This window comes from Anser brachyrhynchus (assembly GCF_964034855.1).
Source record: "Anser brachyrhynchus genome assembly, chromosome: 16".
In the NCBI taxonomy this organism is placed as follows: Eukaryota; Metazoa; Chordata; class Aves; order Anseriformes; family Anatidae; genus Anser; species Anser brachyrhynchus.
Genome location: NC_137734.1, coordinates 10,346,801 through 10,374,473, shown reverse-complemented (window position 1 = coordinate 10,374,473; position 27,673 = coordinate 10,346,801). Strand labels below are relative to the sequence as shown.

General features: G+C 52.5%; 3 protein-coding genes and 1 long non-coding RNA gene across 7 annotated transcripts; 2 read left to right on the top strand and 2 right to left on the bottom strand.

Annotated features, from left to right (window-relative positions):
- Positions 1 to 305: 305 nt before the first annotated feature.
- Positions 306 to 13,306, bottom strand: GDAP1L1 (ganglioside induced differentiation associated protein 1 like 1). Its single transcript, XM_080557590.1, has 6 exons — positions 12,828 to 13,306; positions 10,246 to 10,438; positions 7,311 to 7,484; positions 4,450 to 4,547; positions 4,249 to 4,363; positions 306 to 1,713 (listed from the first exon to the last, which is right to left on the bottom strand). Exons 1-6 carry the CDS (start codon positions 13,005 to 13,007, stop codon positions 1,370 to 1,372), a joined length of 1,104 nt encoding a protein of 367 aa, XP_080413716.1. The 5' UTR covers positions 13,008 to 13,306; the 3' UTR covers positions 306 to 1,369.
- On the top strand, positions 10,445 to 17,683 carry LOC308178648. 2 transcript variants are annotated; one of them, XR_013939871.1, is made up of 2 exons: positions 10,445 to 10,960; positions 15,423 to 17,683. It is a non-coding gene; the product is annotated as an uncharacterized lncRNA (long non-coding RNA). The 2 variants fall into 2 exon arrangements; XR_013939872.1 differs by having other exon boundaries at positions 10,445 to 12,771.
- Positions 16,031 to 20,757, bottom strand: LOC308178644 (oxidative stress-responsive serine-rich protein 1-like). 2 transcript variants are annotated; one of them, XM_080557596.1, is made up of 4 exons: positions 20,629 to 20,757; positions 20,191 to 20,311; positions 18,342 to 18,452; positions 16,031 to 17,658 (listed from the first exon to the last, which is right to left on the bottom strand). In XM_080557596.1, exons 1-4 carry the CDS (start codon positions 20,717 to 20,719, stop codon positions 16,965 to 16,967), a joined length of 1,017 nt encoding a protein of 338 aa, XP_080413722.1. In that variant the 5' UTR covers positions 20,720 to 20,757; the 3' UTR covers positions 16,031 to 16,964. The 2 variants fall into 2 exon arrangements, with proteins under 2 accessions (XP_080413722.1, XP_080413723.1); XM_080557597.1 differs by having other exon boundaries at positions 20,526 to 20,651.
- On the top strand, positions 20,721 to 27,435 carry OSER1 (oxidative stress responsive serine rich 1). Of its 2 annotated transcripts, none has more exons than XM_080557599.1 (4): positions 20,721 to 20,864; positions 23,884 to 23,997; positions 25,784 to 25,897; positions 26,620 to 27,435. In XM_080557599.1, exons 2-4 carry the CDS (start codon positions 23,918 to 23,920, stop codon positions 27,311 to 27,313), a joined length of 888 nt encoding a protein of 295 aa, XP_080413725.1. In that variant the 5' UTR covers positions 20,721 to 20,864; positions 23,884 to 23,917; the 3' UTR covers positions 27,314 to 27,435. The 2 variants fall into 2 exon arrangements, with proteins under 2 accessions (XP_080413725.1, XP_080413724.1); XM_080557598.1 differs by having other exon boundaries at positions 20,722 to 20,864; positions 23,881 to 23,997.
- The last annotated feature ends 238 nt before the right edge of the window (positions 27,436 to 27,673 follow it).

Genomic DNA, 27,673 nt, shown 5'->3' with positions numbered 1-27,673 from the left:
TGCAGCTTTCCAAGCCATAAAGATCATTTTTGAGTTGGAGGCAATGAAACTCATATTGCTTCAGCCACAGTTGGCATACATTCCCAAGCCGAGAGGGGCAGCGTGGCTCAGCAGGGATCACCACAGCGCTCTGCAAACCAGCCAGCGGAGGTCCTAGCAGGCTGAGCGCCTACAGAAATGTGCGCTTTGGAAGAGGAATATGCATTGTTTCCATGCGAGTTTTATACCAGTACAGCTCAAAAGAAAAAGCACAAACCACCTGCACATGCCTCTGCACATGGGCATGCTTTGAAATTAGACTAGGATTTTGTTGAACACATTTAGGAATGGGAAGCAGTTACTCCTCCCATACGGTTTATTGAGGATCTCAGTTTCAAAGCACGAGTAGCAGTGAGGCCCGTTATTCTTTCCAACATGCAAAAGGCACAAGAAAGTCATAAACGTGATTCTGTGCAAAGTGTCTCTAAGAAAACACACAGCGAGGAAATGACAGAAAAGAGCCCCCAACGGAAGAGAAGGCCAAAGTTTCTTCAGAAAAGTCCTGACAGTTCGGAAAACGGTAGTACTTTTTCAGAGTCCAGGTATGCTCGGGCGGTGAGAGATGCTTTGCAAATCCACGAAAGAAAACTCAAGACCGAGCCAAAAGGCTAAAACAATAATTCCCTTTGTGTGCCAAAATTCAGGGTGGAAGTCAAAACGATTTATCTCAGCAGGAAAGTGTGGCAGTTAAAGACAGACATGAAATTCTTTTCTAAAAAAAAGCCCACCAAAACCAGACATAGAAAGTGGATAGATGCTAAGAGTAGCTCAATAAAAAATATTCTTTTTAAGGAAAATAATTTAAAAAATGGGAAATTGAAGAATGCAAATCCATCTTGACCGTGACCAGCTACTGCACCCTGCTCCCAGGAAAGCCTCCGAGCACGACAGAATGGCTTCTAGAAGAAAAAAGTCCCCACTAGTTACACATGTGAAATGTGGCCGGTGAACACTTCGGAAACAGACATCGAGGACCGAGTATCCGAGTCCCGTGGTTCAACCTGGGAAACTTCTCGGGGTTCCTCTCTCTCCCAGTGGAGCTGGCCTGCACCGGCGGCACTTCCCGGTGGGCACGGGGAGCCCGGTGACCCCCTGAGCCTCTCGCTGGCGTTGAATACTTAACCCTAAAAAAGGCATTTACAAGTTGATGCTTTTGTTGTTGTTGTTGTCTTATTTCCTTGCAGTATACTTTTCTACTTCTAGACTATGGAATGTTACATTAAACAATATAATTAGTCATACCTTGCTTCAAATTTCATTACAGTTACTGAGGCTTCATCATAATTTCACACAGCACAGAGACACCAAACTAAACACCAAGCAGCCAGCATTAGATGTATTTTTTCTTTAAGTACCAATAAGCAAAATATCCCATTCCCCCCAGCGATCCCATCAGGAAGGAGGCTCCGAAGAAGGAGGGAGGTTTCCGCTTGACCAGCCGGAAGGCGTTGGGTACCACTGCTGAGAGGAGCGTGGTGTGTATGTCTCCCAAGACTTTCCTGAAGGCAAAGCGTTTCTGTATCCTGTCGAAGAAGGACTGTAGGTTAGGTCTGCTGCCGTCTTCCCAGTATTTCTTAGAGAGTCCCAGAAACTTGAGGCGATGCAGGGTAGCTCCTAACAAGACGTCGGCCAAAGTGAAGACGCAGCCGCAGAGCCAAAGCTCACACTTCTGCCCTGGAGAAAGAAGTGACAGAGGTAGGATGAGAATAGATCCTTGGGTGGGCACTTAGAGGCTTGGTCAAAGCTCCATGGAAGGAATAGGATTTGGATTAGACTCCCAATGCTTTTTCTCAGCTCTCTGATGTCCCCAAAGACCAAACCCTATCTATTGGGCTGATCATTTATATATATATTATATATATATGATCATTTATATATATATTTATCATTTATAACCCGTATGAAGATACGAATCACTCTCTGTGAAATGGCTTTTTGTGGTGCAGCGAGCACTTCTGCTGTGTTAGTGCTCGGGGAGCATTTGTCCTTGGCTGCCGCTGGGCGTTGGGAGCTGTTTGAGGGGTGGCATGGTAACACGTCCTATTTTAGGGATGTGAGAAATCCTTGGGAATCAAAACCATTTGCTGGCCCAGCCTGGCTGCTCTCCCTGCGTGCTGTCACAGAGGTCCTGCCTCTGTCCCCCCCTCCAGCTCTGGCCCCCTGCTCGGGGCCACCAAAATTTGTGCCGAGAGCTGGGTTTTGTGGGGAGGCAGAGCTGGGTGTGAGGGCTGGCCGTGAGGGAAGATACCACAGTGCTGATGGCCCCCTGAAAACGGTGACCCTGGAAATAACCTCATGTGGGATATGTCCAGGAATAAAACAGGCTGGAAGAAGCTGGCTGGGGTCAGGGTAGTGTTAAAGACACCCCTAGTGCCCTTTTGGGCACACCCCAAAACTCTGGGGTGTGCTGGGGAGGGGAGGCTGGGAGCTGCCTGTGCTGGCAATGGGGAGAGGTGTCTGTGCTCTGCTCCCACATTAAAACTCCTAGTTTGCATCAAATCCTTAATTGTGAGGCTTTTCCGCTGCTCTGTGTGAGGCTCTGCCCTACAGGTGGGGTGGAAAGCCTGCGTGATGCCCCTTTGAAATTGGGGGAAGGTGGGCGAGGCCCCCACTGCATCCTGCGTGGGCCCTGCTGAAGCTGGGCTGGCTGCGGGGCCAGGCCAGGGGAATTACTGGTAATTAGCAGGCCTCGTTTGTACCCGCTTGGCAGCCTGCCTAATCCTGCCAGAGGCACAGCCCGAGTGGACAGATTGCCTGTGCCTAATTAGTCAGTAAATATTTTTGGTGGCTAATAAAGCGTGGGGGTGCTGCAGCTGGAGCCTGCCGGGTGCTGCTGGGCCCCAAGGACGCTGTGAGGTGAGGGGTTGGTGCTGGGGCCTGCCGTGCACCTCAGCACCCCTGAGGTGTGCTGGGGGTTTGCGGGCAAAAGCAGCTCCTGGCACCTCCGAGGGCAGGTAATGAGGTGAATTCAGCTGGCCTCTCCTCTTGGATCTGCTGATGAGGGGCTTCGTTGGACGCAATTATGCCAACATGCCTCGGAGCTTCCAGCACGTCCCCAGCCTGGGGCTTTGCAGGGCCTCGAAGTCCCCTCAGTGCCACCCCGTGTGACGCAGGGCTCCCCAAGTGGGGGCAGCTGTGGGGTCACCCCTTCATTAGCACGTCTGGGCTGCATCCCTGGCACCTCCATGTGTCCTGGGGATGGGGTCAGGAGCCCTGCTCAAGTAGCACTGGGGGGAACATGGAGGTGGCAGCAGGACAAGCGATGCCCAGCTGTGCCAGGGCATCGGGGGCTGGGGGGGAGCTCTCAGCAGTGCTGTTTGATGTTGGGGCTGGCTGGAGTGGCTCCATCCCACCTGCTGCTGTCTTACGTGGGCTCTGTGCAGCTCACACCTCTCCAGGACCCCTCAAGGGCCCCCAGGTTTCCCTGCCCTCATGCAGCAGGTCAGAAGCGGCAGTGCTGGGAGCTGGGCACCCGGTGCCCTGCGTGTGCCATGGGTGCACACCAGCACCCAGGGGCTGAGGACTATGTCCCTGCTCCTGGGCTTTCAGCAGCCTGTGCTCCTCATGGCACAACAGCCGGGACCGGCCTGGTCTTTCCAGAGTTGGGCAACCACCGCTGAGTCACAGCAGGGCCCGCAGAGCCACGGCCTGCGGAGTCACTGCGCTGGCCCACTCTGACTTGTCGCTGCTGGCGGTTCAGGTGGCTGAGCCCTGGTTGTTCAGCCAGCGCATCCTTTCCCTCCTGCCGCTGAGCTTTGGGCTGGTTTCTCAGACTCGCCATGATGACAGCACCCCTGGGGATAGAGGGAGCCAGGAGGGCGAGAGGACTTGGTGGTGGCATACGTCTGTGTGGTGACACACAGTGGCACAGGTACCAAATTCCTCCTGCGCTGATGGAGGTGATGGGGGGCAAAGCAGAGGAGTGAGGGACCGGCAGGATTAGTGTCTGGTTGGTGGGTCGCTGGTGGCCCTTTGCTGGGGACGTGCCACACCACGCTGCAGTGACCTTGGAGCTCCTGCAAAGCGGATGTGAGGACAGAGGAGCTGCCTGTCCCCTGCAGCAAGCAAGGCGTGTGGACTCCCGGAGCAGCCCCTGCCCCATCCATGCAACCTACATAGAGCTCAGGGTGGGCTTTCACTGGGTGTGAAGCCATCAGCCCTCCCAAAATCACGCCTGGGCTGAAAACCACCCCATGCAGGCAGCCCTACCTTGGTACTCCAGCTTCCTCTTCTCCAGCTCGGCCTCGATCTGGTCCAGCACCATTCCCAGCTCGCCGAGGATTTTCTTCAAGTAGTTCACGTTGTCGTGCTCCAGGATCTTGGCCTGGGTGAAGAGCCGTGGTGAGGGTGGGAGACGGATGGCCGGCCAGCCATGCGTCCCTGCAGCCCCACCACCTCTGAGCAGCTTACCATGAGCTTCTTCTGCTTGGAGAGGTACGGCTCTGTCAGCGGCGGCTCCTCCTCGTGGTCCAGCTTCATCAGCTCCGTGCTGGCGTTAGCCAAGTGTCCTGGAGGGAGACACAAAGAGGGGCTGTGGGGGTGTTTCCTCCCCGCCGAGAGGTGCTGGCTGTGTTTGGCAGGTGCAGGGACGAGCTGGGGCAGACAGGAGCTGAGGCCTTTGGAGATTTCCCTGGTGAGCTGCAGCCTCACAGATTTTTACAGCAAGAAAGTGGTGTGTTTGGTGAGCTCAGCAGGCTGAAGGTGCAGTTTTGGAGTTATCCTGTCCTGCAGGTGAGCCTAGGAGGCAGCTGAGCTCCCTTCAAAGAGCTTAATTAAGGGGGATTTGCAAGCACAATCCAGCTGGTTTTTTTTTGAAAAAAAAAAAAAAGAGAGAGAGAGACTTTTTGATGCATTAAATGGCTTTGAAGTGCTGTTCCTCTGCTAAAAATGAAAAAAGAAAGGACCAGCACGAAGGCTCCCTCTGGGGCCACTTTCCCTGGCTCTGCTGGGAGCAGGGTGGCTCAGCCCCTTTGCTGGGAGTGTTGCATGGGGCAAAACCAGGCAGAAAACTGGTGCCTGCCCCAAAGGGCTGGCAGAGAGGCATCCAAAAACAGGGGAGAGGAGTCAGATTTAAGCAGCATAGCTGATGTTTGGTTCAACCTGGCTCAGTCTGCCAGCCCTTTCCCAACAGCGAAGCTCTGTGCCAGATGGAGCAAAATTCAGACCTCAGTTCCCCCGCAGGTCCCAGGCTGCTGCTGGGGTCTGGGCTGGCAGCAGGGATCAGGTTCTGCTTTGTCGCAAGAGCTGGCAATTGCCTAACGCCAGCAGATGTGTTCACACCAGCCTGAAACCACGCGGACTTTGCCTGTTGCAAGAGCTCCTTGCACAGAGCGGCCTCTTCTCCTCTGTGCAATGCGCAGGCAGAGGGATTTGGTAGGAAAAGACACAGGGAGGGGAGGAGGTGATAAAACTCCACTAATGGGGTTTCCCAGTTCTTCTGCTCTGCACCTTCTGCCATTGCCAGCCCAAGGTTTGCCCCTGCCTGGAGCGGAGGCTCTGGGGAGCCAAGCTGGCTGTTTTATTTTTTTGTTAGCATGGGTCTGACCTCCAAGGCTCCCGTCACCACAGGTGTCCCTGCCCCAGCAGAGGGGTCCCTGGGCTCAGCTCTGTGCATCCCCCAGCCCAGGTACAGCGCTGCCGTCCTGAGCTGTGCCTCACCCCGCTGCCACAATGGAGCAGGAGAGGGACTGAAAGGAGGGCACGAGGCTGTGCCTGGGCTGGCAGCAGAGCAGCGGCTGTGCTGCCTGATTTACAGCCCCCATGGCTTGCATCAGGTGTGATTGCTGCCTTTGCAAGTCATCCCGGAGCTGCTGGGATGATTTCCCAAGGGAAAACTCAGCATTTCACTGCCACAGTGAATTTGCATCCCGGCAGCATCACCCGCTCCTGACCTGCGCCCCCGCTGCCCACCCAGCAAGGCCGAGCACTGCCCTCCCCAGGGCACCTCTGGCGCTGCTGCCGTAGGCAGGGGGTGGCAGCGCTGTCACCACCCTCCCCATCTTCCAGTTCCTGCCACGTCCTTCCCAGCAGATCGAGCCTCTGGGCTGGGATCTCCTGGGCAGCCGCCCCGTGTCCGTGTGTGTGCAGAGCAGCAGGGAGAGGTATGGGGCTGAGCGTGTTTTAACTGCGACAGCTGCCTTTGGAATTGCATAGCCCCATCTCCAGCCAGTGCTGCCAGGAGGGGTACTGCGGGGGATGCCAGCAGCAGGCTCTTTGCTGCCCCGGAATGGGGAAATTCCCCATTTTCCCCCAGGAGACTGTAGCAGCCACAGGGAAAGATGCCTGTTGTTCCCCCAGGGGTGCTCTCCAAGCCTCCCAGCCTTCTTTCCTTGGCTGGTAACTCACAGACAGCCCGAATATCACCCTGCTTTAGTTCCCCTGCCCCTCTTGGGAGAGCCAGGCGCTTCCCCAGCACCGTGGGGCTGCCAAGCCATCGCCTGGGGCCATCAAGGGCAGCACCATGGGGAGGAAGGGCACCCCCAGCACCAGGGCACCTGAACTGCCCAGCCATCACACAGCCCCTCCTTTGTGACGGTTTGGGAAAAATGCCACCAGCCAGGAGCTCTGGAAGGCGAGACATTTTGAAACATCTTGGCAGGCCCTGGGCAGCGTGGTGAGTCAGGCGGGGAGCGTGAAGCAATGCAGCAGCACGCTCTGGGGAGGGGACCGGGCTCTGCACGACGCCTTTATCCGAGGCATGAGTTCAGCCTGGTGTTCAGGTCCCTCTTGTGGGAGGTAAAACCTGACTTTGTTACGGGAGCTGCCTGGGGCTGGAGCGTGCCGGAGGGCGGAGGTGCGGGGCAGGACGGTGCCATCCAGACAAAGTCACTTTTCTGGAGAGGGACTCTTCACGAGCGAGCCCTGCTGCTGAGTTATATTAAGCATCGTCAATGTTTCATGAGTGCTTGGAGGCTGTGTGCTGTCTGGTGCCAATTCATCCACCCTCTGCAATTCAACCTCGCTGTGCTCCCCCACCCGTCCCCTTGGAGTTACCGGAGGGAAGAGGGGGAGCAGGAAGGGAGCACCCCAAAAAGAGCTGCACGATTGTGCGCTGAGTGTGGTGATGGCACCGCTGAGGAGGGAGGCAGCTGGGCAGCCGGTGCCCTGGGGGAACCCTCGGGAGAGGGCAGGTGGGGGGCACCCCAGGGCCAGGAAGCCATCCCAGGGCACCCGCAGCTCCCCAGCAGCTTTGCTCTGCCATTTTCCCTGCCTTGCCTGAAGGAAGGGCCGCGGTGCCGTCCCGCCGGCTCCCTGCCCCAGAGGAGACTTACTGCGGATCTCAGCGGTCGCGTACTTTGGGATCATGGAGTCAGTGGTGAGCTCGGGGTGCAGGATGCAGCCGTGCGTGTAGGCGTCCATGGGCAGCGAGTCCAGCAGCTCCCGGTACTGCAGCACCCGCGAGTGCAGCGGGGTCCCGGGCTCGGGGATCAGCTGGGGGACGTTGTCTGAAAGGGGCAAACGGGAAAGGTGTTAGCAGTGCGGGGCTGGGGGGGGTCGGGCACTCAGCAGGGGCCCGTTAGCCCGCACTGGAGCGCTGTGTGCACTCCTCTGGTTTCACAGCTCCCAGCAGGGGAGCGAAACATTCCCCGTCTGCAGAAAGGAGCTCAGACCTGCGGGTCCGAGGCTGGGTCTCCTCGGTTATGCGCCCTACACCAGTGCAATGAGGTACCTCGTTTTTTTGAGTTTGCTTGAAAATCCCGTTCAATATGGGTTAATGAGGGTGACAGAGCAAGGAGCCAAGCACCTCTCCCCTCAACTCTCATCCAGTGCCGAAACCAAATGAGCATCCCTCGTCCCGGCAGCTGTGCTCATCCTCGGCTTGCTGTGCTTTATTCACTTTCACTGCGTGGCAGTTTGTGTCGTGCTCCTTTATTTCATTTACAGCTCAAAATGCGCAGTAGATGACACCAGGAGGAGGGAACCATTCCTGTTGTCTCCTCCAAGAATATCAGGCCCGTTTCTTTACGGGATCGTAAAAGTTTATGGCTTTTGCAGATAGCTAATAGGGAGTGAGTAGATTTACTGCTGGGACTCAGCAGGCCGGGCTGTCCGTGTGCTGCCTGCCTGCCTGCGGGGCTGAGCGAAGGGTGCAGCAGCAGACGGACTTCTGCAGATGTGGCCAACATTGCTCCCTAATTAAGGACCCAGAATAATGATTCTGGCACTGCTGGTGGTGGGAGCAAGGCAGCGGCACAGGTTGGCCCAGCAGGGACAGACAGCAGAAGTTTTGGCAGCCCGGGTATTGCAAACCTTCTCACACCTCTGATGGGGGAGCTGGGTGGAGGGTTGGATGCAGACCCCCCGGCGCACAGCAAGGGGAGGTAACGGCAAGCGCAAAGGCACCTGATGCCCCCCCCAGCTCTCTTTGAAGCAAGCACACATTGCTGCCTGCACTCCAGCTCTACAACTTGGGACTTTCCACCTGAGAAATGCACCCGGCTGAATGAAACGGTGACAACCAACCTACGGCCTGCGTGCTCCCTCCTCGTGGTGCACGGCCAGCGCCCGACGGGCTGGTGCCAGGGCTGGAAACCAGCGTGCCCAGCACCACGGCCCCGTCCAGCAGCTGGAGGGAGCAACCACAATGAAATAGGAGCTGCTGGCTGCCAGCCCCCGTCCTGCACCATCCTTTTGGGGGGATGGTGTTTGTTCTGCCTCTGCACACTGCAGCCAGTCTGGGCGGTGTGGGTGCTGTGGCCTGTGGCCAGCAGCCGATGGTCCATACAAAGGTGGCCCAGAAAAAGGAAAAATGTTGCTTATCGTGCTGCCCTTTAATGGTAGCTCAGCATAACTAGCAGAAAACACTTCCAGTCCTGGAAACAAAGCTCTGTGACTGCTCCTTCTACTACAGGCATTCCCAAGCCCTGTGCATTGCTGCGAGGTGGGCGATGCCTCCACAGACCACCGCAGTGCCACCCTGGTGGTGCTTTTCGTGGTTAATGTTGGGTGGGCCATGGCTCCAGAGCAGGTGGTGCAGAAGGAGGTGATGGCCCTGGGCCATCCTTCCTCTCCCCAGGTGCTCCCCACATCACGCTTCTCAGCGGAGAGGTAAGAAAATTCGCCTGGCTGGAAGAGCTCAAGGGCAGGAGTTTCCCCGGAGCAGCGGGGAGGGAACACCGCGTTCCTCCATGGCAGCAAAGCACAAGTGACGGCGGAAAGATTTTTGTTGCCAACTCCTGAAGAAAAATACTTGCCGTGTTTTGGAGGGTGAAGGAAGAGGCAGGAGCAGTCTCCCTAGTACCTGTGCTGGCTCTCAGCTGCTGCTGCGGGGGGATATTGCTGCTTGTCCCCCCAAAAAAAGAGCAAAACGTCCCCTGGCAGAGCCACAAATCCCCACTGCGCTCAGAGCAGTTCCCTGCCACCGGCGTTAGCTGATGTCCCTCCCTGCGGGGACAGCGTGCTGCCAGCATATGCCTCGTCACCTGCTCCTCGCAGTGCCCGGGTGACGGCACCGAGCGGTGCGGGGACTGCGGCCCCACGGGGCGATGAACCTCGGGGCCCCCAGGGTGTGGGGCTGCCCCCTCCTGGGAGCTGCTGCTGGCGAGGGCTCCCCCGTGGGATTTGGGGTGTCCGTCCATCTGTCCCCACGGCGGGGAAGCGCCCTGCCTGTGCTGAGCACCACGGTGGCGAGGCCGGGAGAGGACAGCAGCTGAGGCTGGCAAGGCGCGCTTGCTGGGGGAGCTATTTTGAGATGGTTTTGATGTCTCTGTCGCAAGGGTGATGGATGCTGGGGCGAGCGTCGTGATGCCGCAGCCAAAGCTCCCTGCTCGGCTTTGAAGTCCCCCCAGCCGAGCGTCCCAGCCTGGGGAAATGAGGGTGAAGGGACTCGAGGCGCTGCTTGCCGTACAGCACCGCTCAGCATCCCGGGGTCAGCCAGGCACTGCCTGCAGCCCTGCCCCAGGGGGACACATGGGCTCCCCCTTCCCAGTCCCCTCCTCTGGATCCGTGTCACATCACCTCATGGTCCCTAGCACTGCTCCCTTTGTTTGACCTCACTAGGGCCATTTTCCCCGCACCCTGTGAGACCTCAAGGATATTTTTCATAGGAAAACGTGAAAGCGTTGGGAGGGCTGGTTGGTCACTGCTCTTTCTGGGGACAGCTGAAACTTCGCAGGGAGAAACGGCTGCATCCAGCCAACAGCATCTCACTCAGCCCTAAATTTCCACTGCGATGCAGCTTGGCCACGCGGCTCTGCCCCCCCTTACCTCCCGTGAAGTTCTTCTCCATGTAGTCGATGATCTGGTTGTAGTCACTGATGATGTTGTCCCTGTGGATGATGACGGGCACCTCCTCCCCCAGGTTGAGCCGCATGAACCAGGGCTCCTTGTGCTCCAGCAGGGGCATGCTGACGTCCCGCTCCTCGCAGGGCAGCCCCTTCTCCGCGATGACCAGCCGCACCTGCAGCGGGGGACGGGGGGGAAACGGGCCCGAGCTGGCCCCAAAAGTGCTCCGAGGCCACGGGGCGCGCATCGCCCCGCGGGTCCCTCGCCCACCGGCCCAGCACCGTGCTGTCACGCGTGCACCTCGCACCCTCTGCAAGGAGCCAAGGTGGCAGAGCGAGGGTTTCCCTTGCTGGTAGTGGATGGAAATATCAGGAGGGAGACCCGCACCCACCCAGAGTTTTGCAGAATTTGTCACTTCTCTGTGGCTGGCGGCCTGCGTGACACACAGATGAAGTTAGGGGTGGGATCCTGGGGGCTGGAAGCTCGGCCCTCAGCCTCAGGTGGAGTCGGGCAGAGGCGGCGCTTCCCCAGCTGGGGGGGATCTGCGATGGGGCTGTGGATCCCAGCTGGGCAGAGCAACGGCACGCACCCAGAGAGGAAGAAGAGGAGGAAGAGGCGGCAGTGGCTGCAGCAGTGCTACACCTTGTGCCTAGGGGATGCTTCAGCCCGCCTGGAGGAAACCTGGATGGAAATTCAGGTATGCCCTGCTCTCGGGGTCAGGCTCTGGCTTTGCTGGGCGCATTTTGGAAAAAAGCTCTGCTTTGTGGAGGGCTTCAGGCAGTTGTTGTACTCCAGGAAGCCCTGGGAGCAAGGAGAGCCCTGCTGTGTGTTTTCTCTTCCTCCCTGCCGGAGCCCTGCCCTGCCTTTTGGCCTCTTGGGTGTTCCCCCTGCTGCAGCCCCGCGGGGACATTGCCCACCCCCTGCACCCCTTTGTGCCCCCTGTGCCATGGCATTTGGTCTCCCTGCTCTCTGCTCCTCTCCTGCTTTCCTGCAAGGCCGCCTCTGAGGCAGCCCTGGCCCATTGTACAGACGGGAACGCTGAGCCCAGCTGGGGCAGGGAGCCAGGGGCAGGGCTGGATGTAGGAATCGGGTCCCTGCTGGGCCCTGGGGTGCTGTGCACAGCTCAGCATCCTCTTCTGAGAGCCTGGCTGCTCTTTTCTGTGCTCGGGGTGTTGTTGAATGTGCACTCAAGATCTCAATTTGAGCTGACCATTGTTGAACCAAGTATGTCAGACAGGCCAAAACACCCCGCAGGGATGTCAGAGAGCCATGTTTCACAGAACTGCTGAATGAAGGCAAATCGCTTGTTTTCCTCCAACCAGCAGCAGCAGCAGCTAAAAATACATCTTAACAAATAAAAGCATTTCTATGAGCACTTCAAAGTTCCTGGGGAATTAGCCATTAATTATTTATGGGGCTGACAAATTAATTTTTTTTTTCCTTTAAAGTCAGGCAAGGAAAAGCCCGCTTCCCTCAATAGGAAATTGCTCCCAGTGTTTTTCTCCCACCCGAGGGACAAACCCCGGCTGGGGCCACCCCAGGTGCCCCCTTGGGCTCTTGCTGTTGCCCCATTCCCTTTTGCCATCGGGGCCTGAGAGCAGGGCCGGCAGGGACCGGGCAGGGGCAGCGCAGGTGCGAGGGCCCCTGGGGGCGTCTGTGCCCCAAGGAGGGGTCCCAGCTGCTGGAGGCTGTGTCAGCAACAACAAAAAAATAAATAAAAGACCCCCACTGCCTGCTGCAGCCCAGAGGGCATCCCCTTGCCGGTGCGGATCTGGATCAGCACGGTGGGGCCGAGTGTGTGCGGCTGCCCTGCTGCATCAGGCGCCTATGGGCCCGTGGTGCGCACGAGCAGATGGGGATGTCCCCACTGTGGGGCTCGAGTGGGTCCCGTGGGTGCTCCTCAGGGCCCCATGGGTGCCCCCCAGGCCCCCCGCATAGCTCGCTGCCCTTCTGGTGTCAATGGCACGGGAATGACAGAGGGGCCAGCAGGAGGTCAGGTTTGTTACGCCGCTGCCGCGCTGCAAAAAGAGCGTTTGCCACCACTCAGAAAATGGGATTTCTGGCTGTCTGCCCCCCCGGTGCCTTGCACAGAGCCAGGGTGCTTCAGGACAGGCATTTCCAGGGTGCTGCCGCAGTGCCAGGGCAAAGCGTTCCCGGCACAGGGCCGTGTCCCGGGGTCGCTCCCTGCTCCGGGAGGCGCGGGGGTCCCGCAGCCCCCCAGCTGCAGGGTGGTCCTGGGCTCAGCCTTTGTCTGCACGCCTCGCCACACGAGAGAGGGGCTGGGAGCGAGTACAAAGCAGAGGCGTCTCCCGCTGCAAAGCCTGGTCTCAGAGCCAAAGCAGGATTTGGCTGACCCCCCCCCCCCCCCCATCCCCTCCCCAGGGAGATGCTGTTGAAACGCAGAAATGCGGGTACAAAAGAGCTGACCGGGCACACGCCGCTCCCCTTGCCAGCCTGGGGAATAGCTGCTGGCTCTCCCCCGAGCCGAGCCCTCCTCCCGAGGCAAGGGTAAGCCCTGGATGCTGGAGGTGATTCTTCCCCGAGAACCCGGCCGAGCGCTTTACCTTTTGGGAGCTGAAGGACTGGGTCCAGTGGTACAAAACCAGCCTGTCCTGGGCTTTGAGAGCGGGATCTGTCGGATCCTGATTTTCCTCCCCCTCCTTGCCTTTCCCCGCGTCGTTCTCCAGAGCCGAGATGGGCCACCAGCTGCAGTTGGTGGGAGTGACATTATTGGGAGTCGCCATGACAGCCTGCGAGCGGAGGGGGACGATGGAGGAGCCGCGCTAGCCCAGCATCACATGGGCTCCCGCGAGCAGCATCACTCCCGGGGCAGCTCCATCTCCCTGCGCCCCGGCGGGCACGGCGTGGGCACGGCGTTGGCGCGGGTGGACGCGCAGCCCCGCGGCTCCTGGCCGCGCTCCCCGGGGAGCGGGCACGCTCGCAGCATCGCTGCGAGAGGCGAGGCGGCGCCGGGGGCTCCCGCTGCACGCCTGCTGGCTCAGCAATCCGCGGCGGCTCTGAGCCTCGATGTTTTCCAGCAGGGGTTAAAGGGTTTTCGCTGTCGTAGGTACGGCTGATGGGTGATAAATGGCTACAGCTGCGGATGCCGGCTTTAAAATGTCCAGCGGGTGTCTCGCCTGCCGTACAGCCTTGAATGAAAAGCAGCAGCAATGGCTCTTTATGGATTTTCAGTGATTTTTTTTGGAGAGCACAGGTCAATTCCTGCCTAACGGGTGTTGTTAGGGGCCATTTCACAATCAGCAAGGTGGGGCGAAACCGCACGGCAGCGGGGTTTGTGCACTCGGGAAGCCGCGGGGTCCCTGTGGCTGTTGCCCTCTGTGCGCTGCGAGTGTCCCGGCAGAGATTTGCACAGAAGCGTCCCAGGTGAGATTTGCACACCCTTGTGTGGCCAGCTGGCACGTTTCTGTACGCGCTGGGCTGGCATCCTGGTGGTTTGGTGGCACTTGGCCTCGTCTCCATCCGGCTGGAGGCAGTTCCCCGCGGGTGGGACTGGCTGCCAGCGAGAGGAGCAGTTCTGGGGGGCACCAGCTCTCCCCGTGGCGTCAGAACGTCCTGCTCCCAGGTGACGGGTGCCAGGGCTGCAAAACCTTGTCGGCGGCCTTCGCTGCTGCCAACCCAGCAACTTGGTGGCTGGTGAAGGAGCCGGCCCCAGCGCCCAGCTGCGCGGTGCCGCCTGTGCTCGGCTCTCCCTGCCGCTGGCACGCTGCAGAGCGGCCCTCGCTGGGCAGGCAGCATCCTCCGGGGCTCTTGTCACTGGGAAGGGGCACCTCTGGCCTTAGAAAAGGGAAGGAACAGCTTGGGAGAACCACAACTGCCTCCTCCTGTGGATCAGCGTCTGGAAAGCTCCATCTAGTGGCGCGTTTGGTGGTGAATTAAAAAACGGCCGCCCTCCGCATCCCTCAGGTGCTGCGGGGCCGCGGCCCCTCGGGGTGCCTTCATTCCCTCAGCGCCTCGCTGGGCCGAGCAAAAACCGAAATCCCTGCTCGCCGAACCGAGCAAAGGGCAGGCTCGGTGCGGGCGCCTCTAGCGGGGCCTGACCTTGCCCGACCTTGCCGCCGTCCTGCGCCCACGCCGAGCAGCAGAACTCGGCCGCGCTGAATTTTTCCGGGTGTCCTGATTCGGTGTCTGCCGATGTAGAGCTCAGCCAGGGCTCGGTTTGGCTTCTGTAAGGTGAGAAATAAATGTCATCGATCCCAGGTGCCCTTCTGCATCACGCTTTGGTTGAGCTAGCCCTGAAATCAGATAGGCGAGTTGCTCGTAAAATGCTGCGGGTGGGGGAGAGATGCTGGAAAAACACGTCCTGGTGCTGCTGACATAGGAAGGACGGCGTTAGGGCGAGAGGGACAATATTTTTGCCTTCAGCTGGCATCAGGTTCCTCCAGACAAGCTCTCCTGACCCTGGGGCAGCCCTCTGGGAGCAGGCAGACCGCAGTGAAGGATTGCCTCTGGTTTTATTGACGTTACGCTGCTGCGGGTAGTGGAATGGCAAGGGACGGGGGTGCCAGAGGGGACTGAAAACCTGCAGGGAAAAAAAGAAGGGGAAGAGAGCCCACAGGCAGTGCCCCCTGTCCAGTCCCCGTCAGCTGGTGGGTCTGACAGCTTCAGCGCTGGTCAATCAGGGCAGCGGTGCTGTGCAGACGTTCCCAGACAAGGTGCTGGTTGCTAAAAAAGCCTGAGGTTTCAGGCAGGCAGCAAGCGGGAGCTATTAGAGGAGCTAAGCAGATGAGCTGAACTGGGACGGGTTTAAAGGGAACAGTAACTTTGAGATGGGGGCCTCTCAGCACTCATTTCACCAAAAAGAGGTGGTTTGGGCGATGAAAACGTTAGCAGTGTTTTGGTACATTTGCCGCAAGCGTGATTGTAGGAATGGAGGACCCGGAGGAGCTGCCCTCCCTCTGCTGCAGGCCGCGCTGGATGTGTTTGAACACTCACAAACAGCAATTCGGGCAGGTGATGCCACCACTGAGCTTTTGGCTCTTTTCCCCCCTCTAGCTGCTAGTTATTCTGCCTTGCGAGGCACTCTATGGAAATGTGCCTAGAGAACCTTTCCTCTCCTCCAGTCTTGTGGCAATCTGAATTCACCCCTTGCCTCCCTGCACACCTGGATTGCTTAACTTCCTATTTCCTTACTTCCCCAGGCACACCAGGCCTTTGAAAGAGGGGACAGAAACAAAACATGGAAAAGAAAATTAGCACTTTGAGTCAAAGTGGAAATAGCCTTTGAAAAACAGCAGCAACAAATCAAGTACCTGCACACCCTTCTTCCTCCTTCCTAACTCGGAGGTAGGTAAGGGAGATACGCAAGACAAAACTTAGGAATCAGTTACCTTGAGAGTACCAGCCAATATCGCTTGCTAAGTAACTGTATGAAGTGGCAACACTTAAGAGCAAAGTAAATTTACTTGGATTTTTTAAAAACTTCTAAGCTGAACTTAGCAGAAGCATAGTGTAGAATTTAGGGATGACCACAATAAAATCAGAAAGTAATCACCTGGAACGTCTGTGACTTCTCTAGCACGGAATGCAAGGCCAACAATCTACTACCATACAATTGGAACTCCTTGGCTTGCTGATAACTAATCTTGAAAAGTATAAGTGAAAATTGGAGTATTTTACTGAAGTGCAGTTGTTCAGCCTGTGCTTGCACCTGACACTGAAAGCAGACTTGGTTACTTTTAAAAACAAAGCAAAACCAACCCATTATCCTGGGGGAAAATGAGTGTAAATCAAATTATTCAGGCTTTAATTTGTTGGGTTTTGACAAACATTTATTAATGCAAGTCTCAGCAACAATTTCCTTTTTATTTCAGTATTCTCAACCAGATGGAATGTTATAGCTCTACACCACAAAGCCTGTATGATACACAATCCTTGTTTACCCTAGCTCCAAACTGCTTTGTGTATCAAACATGCAGAAACAGTGTGTATAGATGGCTCCACAATCTCCACGTCTGAGACAGCACGGCCCAAAAAAGTGTTAGCCTGCTTTGCTCTCCCTTAAATCATTCCCTCTGTAAAGCACAAATAACAAAATATATTTTTGCTTCTAAGAGCTTCACTTATCTGCAGAAAAATAGAACTGCTTAAGAGTGAGCTAGTTAGGTTACAAAAGGGTCCAAGCACACACCCACACACTCCGGACCTCCCCCAAATCTGAGAGGAGGAAGCATTCCCAACTGATCCAACTAAAAAGCAGCCAGGCAGCGTTCGAGGAAAGGAGATGCATCCTATCCAAAATACTGAATGCCTTCTCATTCTTCTTCCTAGAGCAGGATGAGGAGGACAGAGCTGTAGCCATGAAACATTTCTCTACGTATTGGGACATGTTAAGAATGAACTTTCCAAACGCTGCAAAATTTCAGAACAAAACCTAAAAGGTTCTTTTCCAAAGACACAGTGAGAACAGAGTACAGAGTTTGAATATCCACAGCACAAACCAAAAAACAAATGGAGTTTGTTTGATCTACAGTGCTTCTGTTAAGGTATTTAGAGACTTTAGTGCATTCTTTTTAGAACTAAGCTCAGAAACTATATTCCATTTTTCATTTTATTAGAAAACTAAACTGTATGATGCAAAGAAACATTTGATCAAACACACAACAGCAAAAACATGGCACTGACAAGGCATTTAACCCAACCATTACTCCAAACTCTGAATCGTGGTTCTCTATTGCTTTCAGTCAAGTGTACATCATTTCTGCCATGTGGGACATTTTCTTAGGAATATATAAGTAGTATTCCATGTAGCCTGAAAGATCTTCAATAGTCACATCATCCACAAAGGCTCGAGCTTGCTCAGAACACGACCTGGGAGAACCCGACGAGGCCGTTCCACACGGGGACCTGTTTTGACGCGAGTGGGCACGGACCCCCAGGACTGCCTTTTCGCATTCAGACAGGACGCTCCGTAAACCAGAGAAGGAGTACACTTCCATGGTGCGCCACTGTCGGCACTGGCATTTCTTGTCCGTACAAGGGCACTGCTTGCCATTGCTAAGCATGGATAAGGACTGGAAATCTGAGGTTTGGCTTGAATGCAAGCTAGTCTCGAAGGACGAGGCGAGACCAAGGCAATTCTCCCTCGACTTCCCCAAAGGCTCTTGAGCGGTGGAAGCTTCCAAAGGTTCAGTTCTGGCTCTTCTGTCATCGCTGGCCTCAAAGTGAGAATCGTGCCTGTCCTTTGTACCGTGTTCTGCTGGAACAAAAACGTCTGAAGCGACGTTACTCTTTGACGTGTCTGACTGGGTTTTGTGTTTCAGCTGGCCGTTGGCTTTCACGTTGCAGTATGTAAACTTGGGGGGATGCAGGACGGGAGACTTGGAACGTCTGCGACGTGGAACTCTCGCCGATCCTCTCGAAGGCTTTCTCACACACCTGTAGGGTTGTAACGGGTCAACAGGTAGGTAACGACAGAATCTAGGCCACAGCTCAAAAAGCTCTAAAATGTGGCTAACTGTATATATCTAAATATATGTGTGTGTATATGATGGTGGGTTTTTTTTTTTGCTTCTTAGAAAAATCAGATGACTGGTGGCAGACAATCTCTGACAGGAACAGTGGAGGAGTCTGAATGAACTGGAGCTCCCCCAAAGGAGGGATACATAACAACACCCCTGTTTTAAAGGTACTTCCCCCAAAATCTTTTGTCGAAGGTGCTTGTCATCCCAAACTGAACTGTAATGCAGAACCTGGTATCAGTCAGAGCTGCTGGCAGAATGACGCTGAATATCCAGGTACTTCAAAACAGAAATAAAAGAACCCCAAAAGGGGTGAGAGGAGGGTGCAAAGGTTTAAGACTTGAAGAGAAGGACCTCTGAGATCAGTGGAAAAGAAAGTTTTAGGTACCTTCTCTCTGACAAGAGGCAATATTATTTTTTAAAAGTATTTGAAAAAAGCCTCTCAAAAAGATCGTATCAAACAGTTATAGTAAATATTTGCAATAGAAAGGAGAGGAAAGATATGTTCAGCCACACAATTAACAACAACTTTCAGTGAAAACAGTATGCAAGGTTTAAATGTCTCAATACATGTATGGTGCAGCTAAGGGGATGTTTTACCCATGCCATGCTTCCTTGGAGCAAACAGACTGTTGTTTGGCTCCATCCATAGCTGTTCTTATCGGTGTCCTGAGAATCGTCCCGTCGCCCACGGACAGAGCTGCAATACATCTAAGTAAAAAGGAAAATGCCACGTTACAATGGTGCCTCAACATATGGCTTCAAAGATCTGGATTCTGCCTCATAGCTTTAGATGCTTAGCGAAGACAATTCAGTTTGCAGCCTTGGCTTCCTCTACAGTCAGGGGTTAGAAACAGGATCTTACGGAGATCTCTCCAACCACCCTTTTTCTGTTGACCACAGTTAAGTGCCTAAAAATAGGTGGGATGTAAGGAAACAAGGCCAAAATGCCCAGAGGCTGATGTCATGCCCTATTAGCAACAAAATGACACATTAAAGGAATGTAAACTCATGTTCCAATTATTTTTGTCTGACAATAGTAGTTAAAGATAGACTCCTACTCATCTAAAATGCAAAGTCAGGAACCCACAGCAGCAGGCTGAGGAATAGTCAGTAGAGAAGTGGATGAGGTACAGCAACAAACAAGGAGAGATTACTGATTTATTTCTCATTAGAACTTCCAGATAAACATATAATGAAAAAAAATAAATACTTCTGGCCCTGGAAGTCCAGGCAACAAACATACCTTACCTCACGTGCCTTACCACAGTGCTCTGTGCCTAGTTCAGTACGGAAGTGCAAGCAATTACAGAGATGTTTAACAAAATATCAGCATATGGATTTGGATTTGATGGCCATATATGCGATTTAGAACACAGCACTAGAAATCCTAAGTAAGGTGTCTGAAATTCTATCAGGAGAGACAAGTGCTCTGCCCAAACTTCATCTTAACAGACTAGTCAGTAGGTATTAGCTGTTCAAAACAAGATCTTTTTGTGCCTGAAGAGACATCATCAGGAATCAACCAGAATTCCACACAGCCTGCCACTGGCAACACAATAAAAGTGGAACGCTTACTAACCATTCCTCCTTGCTTCTCTCTGATCTAGAGAACAGATATTTTTTCCCACACTTAACAGAAGACATCCTCAAATATAGAAAATGAGCAGCAAATGAACATGTATTTTTATTGAGCAGGGGAGGCCATGAGTTCAGAGTATTGATGGCTATGGAGACGAGCTCATAAGCCAACATTAGTTATCAGTACAAAAGCTTTCCCTTATGCTGGCGAATTCCCAAAAGGCTTCAAGTGAACTATCTCACAATGTATTAGCCTACATAATTTTATTGTCTTCCACTGCTAAGGAACAAGCTTATACTACATCTTATCTATGTATTTGGTGCGTTATCAAATGTTTTGGGTATAAAAATGTCCACAGACATTTTACTCTGTTATCTTCTGAAATAAGAAATTATCAGTGCCCACATTTAGCGTGATAATTTCCAGCAAGGCCAGGCTCTAGAGCAGCACAAAGTTTCGGTACTCTTTTTCAGATGCTCTCCAGGCAAATGCTTATGTGCTGCAGTAAATAGTGATGAGCCTGAAGGCATCAGCGTTTCGATAAACGGATGAACAAGTTCCGTATCTCACAAGGTGACTAAAGTTACCACGACAGTTAGAGTGGGTCCCCTGCTCTGGGCGAGTCATTTCATGGTTTCATGCTGTCACTGTGTAATTTCAGTCGGATATTGAGTCAAAATTAGTACCAAAGTGCTGCTTTGCCTAGTGGACAGTTATAATGACCGTGTTTCGTTTGAAGCGATGAAGTTTTTTACCCCTAGGAGCGCAAGGAGCCTTTTCCCGCATCACATTCGAGATTCAAAGTAACAGCAGACAGACTCATATCAACAACCTGCCTTGTCAGGGCCCTTCCCCGGGCTCACTCACCCTGCCGCGTCCACCCTCAGCTTTTTGAAGGCCAGCTGCAGGCTCTCCTCCTCCTCCTCCTTGGCTGCCGGCTCCATGGGGGGGCCGTCAGGGCGCGGGGAGCCGTGCCATGCGCCGGGAGCTGCAACACAGAACCGGGGGGGGGGCTGGCTGAGGCGGCAGGCCCGGCTCCAAGGGGCTCCCCCCGGGAGCTGCGCCTCAGGAAACCCCCCGGGGGGGGGGGGGTGTTAAACCTCCCTCAGGGGGCATACAGCCTCCCTCAGGGGGTAAAGCTTCCCCGGGGCTGCCACCCCCGGGCCCCCGCCGACCGCTCCCGGCCGCCGCACGGGGCCTACCCCGTCCCGTTGGGCCCTGCCCCGCTCCGTGAGGCGGTCCCGGTCCCGTCGCTCCGCCCGGGCCCCGCTCCGTGAGGCGGCCCCGCGCCCCCCCCCCGCTTACCGGCCGCCCCCCGCCCGCCTCGCTGCCGGGGCGGCGGCAGGCCCCGAGCACAACAGGAACTGGCGTCAGCGGCGCGGGGCGCACCGCGCATGCGCCTTGCAGGGTTTTTTTGAACTCCCTCCCCCCTCCCCTCCCTTTCCCTTCGGGCCGCGGGTTCGCGTCCCGCCGCCGCCGCCGCCTCCCGGGCCGGGCCCCGCCGCAGCGCTGCCGGGCGGTGCTGGGGCGCAGGCGAGCAGGTACGGGGCTGGGGGAGCCTGGGGGGCGGCTGGGGGGCGTAGGGGAACGGCAGGGATCAGGGTGGTGGCCGGGTGCTCTGCGGCCGTTGGGCACGGTGTTACCCGCAGGAGCTGGGGGGGCGCGGGGTTGGAGCTGGGTGAGGGGACGGAGGAGGGCGAGGGGGGCAGGAGGAGGGCGAGGGGAAGGCCGGCTGAAGCGTGGCGGCTGTACGGGGTGAGCGAGGGGTGCTGCTGGGGGAGCAAATCCTGCTCCCCTCGAGGGCTGGCTGTGCCGGGGCCGGGGGCAGCCCGTAGGCCGAGCCTGGCGGGGCGTTCGGCGCCACCCCGTCACCCAGAAGCTGCTCGTGGTGGTGTTCTTATTGCTGAGCTGAGGCCTGTGCCCTTCAGGGATCTGGTATCCCTAGGGAGAAGGCTGAAGGTGGGATTCCTAATTTCCAAGAGGCTTCTCGGGGCAAGGAGATACCTTACTGGAGTAGGGACCGTGTGCGTTACCAGAGCTTAACGAACTTAACGAAGAGAGGTCTGAAACAATGCCTTGCTCAGACGAGCACCGCGCCGCCCGTCTGTGCTGGCTGCTTCCTCTCGTGTTTACTCACTGCGTGAGTCACGGGACAGCGTGTGCCTTAAACTTGTTATGATACATTATCCCGCGTGTGTCATAAGAGCTGTCTGCAGTAAAGCCTGCCCAAATGAATCGTAGCTGGGCAGCAGCTGGAACAACAGCGTGGAGAGCTGCCACCTCCAGCTGCAATGAGATTGACCGGGAGCAGAAGTTACCGCCCCACATCTCCACAAGTAACTGAGCCGCTGAGGTTCTGATGGCTCCTTTTTCTTTACCTAGACTACTTCTTTTCCGTGCTACAAAAAACCTCCAGTGTTTCCAGGTGTTCAGACAGAACTTCTTGTTTTTCAGTCTGTGCCCTTTGTGTCTGGTCCTGCCCCCAGGCACTACCAAAAAAAGCCTGGCTCTGACTTCTTTGTGCCCTTCCCTCAGGTATTTTTAGACATTAAGATCCCCCCAAGCCTTCTCCAGGCTGAACAGCCCCAGCTCCCCACCTTTTATCACAGGAGAGATGCCCCAGTCCCTTACTTGTCTTGGCCCTACTCTTCCCAGTAGCTCCATGTCTCTCTGGTACTGGGGAGCCCAGAACTGGACCCAGCAGTCCAGGCGCGGCCTCGCTGGTGCTGAGCAGAGGGGAAGAATCACCTCCCTTGACCTGCTGGCAATGTTTTGCCTAAAGGAGCCCGGCATACCATGAGCCTTCGCTGCAACAAGGGCATGTTGCTGGATATTTTTCCCCATAGTATCCATGAGGATGCCCAGGGCCTTTTCTGCTGGGCTGCTTTCCAGCTGGGTGGCCCACAGCATGTACTGGTGCCTGGGGTTGCTCCCCAGGGCCAGGCTTTGCAATTCCCCTTGCTCAGCCCTTTTCTCCAGGCTGTTGAAGTCCATCTGGGTGGTAGCATGATACCCTTGGTGTATCTACGACCCCTGCCCATATTGTATCATTGGCAAACTTACTGGGGCTATGTTTTGCCCTGTCATCCAGATCTTTGATGAAGATGTTGAGCAGGAGTGGCCCCACTATTGACTGCTGGGGTACACTGCTTGTTACTGGCTTCCGACTTGACTTCGTGCCACTGTTCACCATCCTCTGTGCCCCACCGTGCAGCTCATCCAGCCTGTGCTTCATCAGCTTCTCTCAGGACCTTACGGGAGATGGTGTTGGAAGCCTTACTGAAGTCAAAGTAGGAAATACTACCCTGTTAAAAAGCAGTTTTGCGGAGGCCTCAGTAGCAAAATACCTCTGTTTAAGGACTTTCATGTGTGGTAATGGAGACTACGCAGATGAAAAGTATGTTCTTTTCAAAATGTATGAAGTGAAGCAGGTTAACCGGCCAGGCAAACTTCAACAGACGCTGAGCTTGTGGTGTAGAACTGAGACTTATTTTTGAAATTGGGATATCCTTGATTGCCAAGACAATTAGAAAATTTCTTTTGGGTGGTATAAGCAAAGTTGAGGATTCTGGTTGTTCAGATTCTTTTACAATCTTGACCAGCTTTTGTTGTAAGTTTACTGCTTCTGGTTTATTTAACACAAATTTGTATGTCTGCATATTGCCTTGCAAACTGAAAACAAAATCATGACAACCCTGAAAATGTTTTTATTGGTACTTAAAATAAAAAAAAAAATACTTGTAAAATTGAGGAGTGCAGCACACAAAATCATCACTTCTGAGTCCTGCTTTACTCTTTTCTTCCAACAGTTCAGTGTATGTGAGCAAAAACAGATGCGGTTTAACTCACTTTGACTATTTTGGTATAATATGAATGTAATTAAAATTAAATGTAGGTTGTCCAAATTTAAGCAGGTTGAATAAAAAAGTTAACGTGTTTTAAAAGCAGTGTATTTGTTGTCCTTTGGCCCTCCATGGTGGCAGTAGCTACAGTCAATCATAGAGCACATCAGAAGGCTGTGAGTCTGATGTGACTCACTGCACTGTTTCATCCAATTGTAATGTAAGAGGAGAATTTCAACCAAACACCTGGGATCTCAAAATAAGAAAAAATGTTTAGCTTAACACTTTATCTTGGCTTAACAGAAGTCTGTTTTTTAAAAATATATCTGTAACATCAACTCCCGTAGTTGCATAAAGTTGGCTGTTTCTAATGTCGTTTTTTCTTCTCACCTTTTACCTTTTCTGGAGTTATCCTGGTAGCAGCTCTAAGACAAATGGAAGTCTGTCTAAACTTTAGTATGCAAGATGCTATTGACACCAGATTTTACTTTAAATTGCTAAACTCACCAATGCGGTTGTATGAGAGACTGTTCCATTCTTGGGTATCATAAAGTTTGTTCTGAATCAACTTTCAGAAATGTTCTGTTAGAATGACCTCAGCTTTGTGCAGTTTGCTGTTTTGAGTTTACTTTCATGTATTATGATGCTGCTGGGCAACTAACATTTTTAATGAGGCATCGGTTCTTATTTTGATATGTCTCTTTTCTGGTTTTAGCAGTATATGGTGACTCCGTCAGCGTCTGACCATCCCAATGATGAAAACAGAAGCTAAGGATGGAGAAGAGGAAAGCCTGCAGACAGCATTCAAAAAGCTAAGAGTTGACGCAGCTGGGTAAGTAACAGCACAGGGAGGTACAGAGTTAACATGTTACAAATGGACTGGAAGGGAACACCCTCACTGTTAGATCTGAAGGAACGAGGTAATTCCAAAAGGTTAGGCACTGAAAGCCCTCGTTCTAGTTAAATGGAAATAAATTCACTAGCTGTAGACTGCGCTTCTAAAGGGATTGTGATTCGTTCGATCATTATTAGGTCCCAACAGGCTTGAAACAAACCTAATAATATGCAGCAACTGACAGCATATTTGAAATGAATTTTGGCATGAATCTGGCTGCCAGAGGTCATATCCATAGCACTGGAACTGTACTCGAAGTTAGCTTACTGCCATGGCTTTAAAGGCCTGTCATGAGAATAAACTCCCATCTTTTCCCAGGAGAGAAATATTCTTTCCATATCAGTAAAGGAGGGCATTAGCTGCAATGCATGATTCCCACACAAACTATTTTCATTGATGTTACTTACAAATTTTCTGTTTATAACTAAAAACGCTAAATGGGAAAGAATGCTTTTTGTGTTGTCTTGTTTCATGGGAGATCTGAGATGTGGCACTTAACCCTCACTGTCCCAGGAAGAAGAACACAAGCAGAATGTGTCTTCTGTTAGTGACAATCATTTTTTATCTAAAACAAACAGATGGCTTCTATATCATGTTTTTTTTCTGCTGACAAATGTGTATGATTACGTATTACATGTACAGTACTGAATTTCAGTAAGCTACTGGCAGTGATGCAGTTATGCTGGTGACGGAAACAAAAGTGTAAGTAAGGCAGAATATAAGTATCAAGTTGGTAATTGTAATTACTTTACGAGCTAAATGGCAAGTAGAAGGACTTCTAAAATTATCTTTCATTTAAGTAATTAAGCTCATTAGGAATCTATCACCACCGTGCCTCTCGATACTTTGGTATCTCTAGTCCCACCCCTAAGTCAGGCACACTTTAATTATAGTAGTTTTTACTGTTGACCTTCAATTTACTACTGTGTTGATGTTTTTTAAATGGAAAATAGCAGGTGCTTGACTGATAGGTTAGTCTCTTAAATGCCAGCTAATGCCATCCTAGAACAGCGTGCAAAGACATTTTTACTTTTCAGGGGATCAGTTCTCCTTAAAAAACAATTTAAGAAAAGGATTTGGAAAAAAATTTCCTTGTCAATTCCAGATTAATATGTAAAACTGCAACTTGGCAAAATTGTTCTGGTATTGTCACAGCTCATTGAAAATGGCAGTTTGGGAGGTTTTTATAGCACCAGGGAAATTAGTAATTTTTTATGATCTCTGGCTTGAATAGAAGTTGAAAATCTGTCACAGTTCTGTTGCTGAAGAGATCGAACTTGCAGTAGTATGGAGAGTTTTAGTTTACGTCGTCCTAGACAAAGACGCAAGTGTTCTTCAGATAAACAAAGTCTATTTATGTCCAAAGAACATGTATTTTTAGGAAAGAATAGCTTATTTGTCTGTGGAAAAAGAGGCACATTTCTTCAGTAATGTTTTTCCCCCTCTCCTCTGCTATTTAGCTATTTTGTGTGCTTCATCACTGAGGTGTGGAGTTTGGATTTGCAATCTGTTTGCAGTACGACGCCACCTTCAGTGAAAGCTTGTTACACAAACTTTTGACACAGGAACGTGTCAGACTTGAGTCGTCTTTGTGGGCAGGTCTTTTAAGACATGTCATAAATGATTTGGAGCAGTCTCGTCTGGAAAAGAAGTTTCATAAGCTTTTTCATATTCATAATGCGAACCAATCTAGGCTGTTACGTTTTCATTCTCTTTTTCACAGATCTACTGCTTCTCTTCCTGTTGGTGAGGGGACAAGTCCAAGAGCACTAATTAGAACAGCAGCAGATGAAAACAAGCCTAAGAACGTGTGTACTTCTAAGGAAACCTGGCATGGGTGAGAGAAGCTAGGGATTGTCAGACTACTTCAAATGTGAATGCATTGAAAGTGAATTTTAAATAGCCAAATTTTCCAGTATCTGGGCCCCTAAAGAAGGGACCCGCATTTATTTCATTAAAAACACTATATAAAAACATCCCGCGCTACCTTTTTCTTGTCATATGTGACTACTGTTCTCATTTACAATTATATGAAGTGCAAGGAAATGCTGTTCAGCTTTAGGTACATAAACATTATAAATGTTTTGTAATATAAACGTGAAGTGCTGTTTTTCAGATAATCTCTTTGAATAACCATTCAACATTGCAGATGTCAGTATGCCTTGGGAAGTAGATTAAAGAATTTTTCTTGAGTATTTATTCAGAACTTCACACGTCTACTGAAACAAAACCATCCTCTTGCCTCGAGTCACTGGTTTTGTGCTGTCGTCTTGTGCTTTGTCCTTCTCTTGGAGGTTATTTATCTTCTCTCCCATGCTTTACTCATTTTGTAATCCTAAAGACGTGCACTTCAGGTTTCATTTCCCAGGGGTTTCTTTTATATTTTATACAGGTGCTTTACTAGAAGAATGTAAAATTCCAAGACAGTGGAATACCCTGAGCAAATACTCTGATGTTAGAGCTCTTGCATGCAACACTAGATATCTTGCCTGATATTATCTATAATCCAGTAAGTCTTTTAGTGAAACTTCACTCACTTTTTCTATCTTTCCATGGTAGGCCTGTGAAGAAGCCTTCAAGAGGAGTTGTGAGAACCCAGCGTCGCAGGCGTTCCAAATCTCCAATTCTTCATCCTCCAAAGTTTGTCCATTGCAGCACAAAATCACATTCCACGTGCAGCCAAATAGTGCACAAGAGCCAGATTGATGCCCCAGATGACAGCACAGGGTTTGGGATGCCAATCCCAAAGGAAGTTTGTGCACATGAACGATGCCGTATTGCTCCCGACGTTGGCCAGAAGGGAGATGATGTTGATTCTTCAGGAGCTTCTGTTGTGCAGTCTGCATCAGAGAACAAACAGGAAAACTCTCCTGCTGCCATTTCTCTAGAATCCAAAGCAGGCCCAAAGACTACGGAGCTCTCTGACTTTCAATCTGTGTCCAAGCTGAACAAGAATAAGCCGTGTGCCTGTGCAGATAAAGCCTGTCAGTGTAAACGATGGCAAGATATGGAGGTGTACAAATTCTCTGGCTTGCAGAACGCTTTCCCGTTGGCACCTGATAGAATAACAGTTGCTGAGGATCACTCTCAAGCTTTGCCATCAAGAACTCCATCAAGTTCTCCACGCTCTTGCTCTGAGCAAGCCAGGGCCTTTGTGGATGATGTGACTATTGAAGATCTTTCGGGATACATGGAATATTACTTGTATATTCCAAAGAAAATGTCTCACATGGCAGAAATGATGTACACCTGACAATGAGGAGCACTAAAAACAGACGTGTGGGTCGTTTAAATGTGACCTCAGTCACAGTCATGTGAGATGCAATCCAATCATTGCTCACTGTGCTTGCAATAAAAAACTTTCTTTGCATCCTAGGTAATGTTCATTATTTCAGCTGTACAAACACTTTAGCTTAAGCATTATAGTTTAAACTTGGAATAGCTAATGAAGTAAACAGTGAGCGTGTTTAAAGTATCTGCCTATACTTGAGAGATCTAATGTGGGAAACTACATCGTTTTCAAAATCCTCCTGTTTCAGTTTGTTGGAAGGGAAGAGTCTCTAGGTCTCCTGGTGGTTAGAGCTCTTATGTGAGAAACTTGGTGTAATTCAGC

Excerpts from the sequence above, each read along its gene's own strand:
- OSER1 (XM_080557599.1), top strand. The coding sequence starts at position 23,918 with ATGATGAAAACAGAAGCTAAGGATGGAGAAGAGGAAAGCCTGCAGACA. Across the intron at positions 23,998-25,783 it reads CTAAGAGTTGACGCAGCTGG|ATCTACTGCTTCTCTTCCTG; the intron begins GTAAGTAACAGC and ends TCTTTTTCACAG. Across the intron at positions 25,898-26,619 it reads TCTAAGGAAACCTGGCATGG|GCCTGTGAAGAAGCCTTCAA; the intron begins GTGAGAGAAGCT and ends TTTCCATGGTAG.
- LOC308178644 (XM_080557596.1), bottom strand. The coding sequence starts at position 20,719 with ATGCGCGGTGCGCCCCGCGCCGCTGACGCCAGTTCCTGTTGTGCTCGG. Across the intron at positions 18,453-20,190 it reads CTGAGGGTGGACGCGGCAGG|ATGTATTGCAGCTCTGTCCG; the intron begins GTGAGTGAGCCC and ends CTTTTTACTTAG. Across the intron at positions 17,659-18,341 it reads TCCAAGGAAGCATGGCATGG|GTGTGTGAGAAAGCCTTCGA; the intron begins GTAAAACATCCC and ends ACAACCCTACAG.
- GDAP1L1 (XM_080557590.1), bottom strand. The coding sequence starts at position 13,007 with ATGGCGACTCCCAATAATGTCACTCCCACCAACTGCAGCTGGTGGCCC. Across the intron at positions 4,548-7,310 it reads CGCGACCGCTGAGATCCGCA|GACACTTGGCTAACGCCAGC; the intron begins GTAAGTCTCCTC and ends GTCTCCCTCCAG. Across the intron at positions 4,364-4,449 it reads CCAAGCAGAAGAAGCTCATG|GCCAAGATCCTGGAGCACGA; the intron begins GTAAGCTGCTCA and ends CTCTTCACCCAG.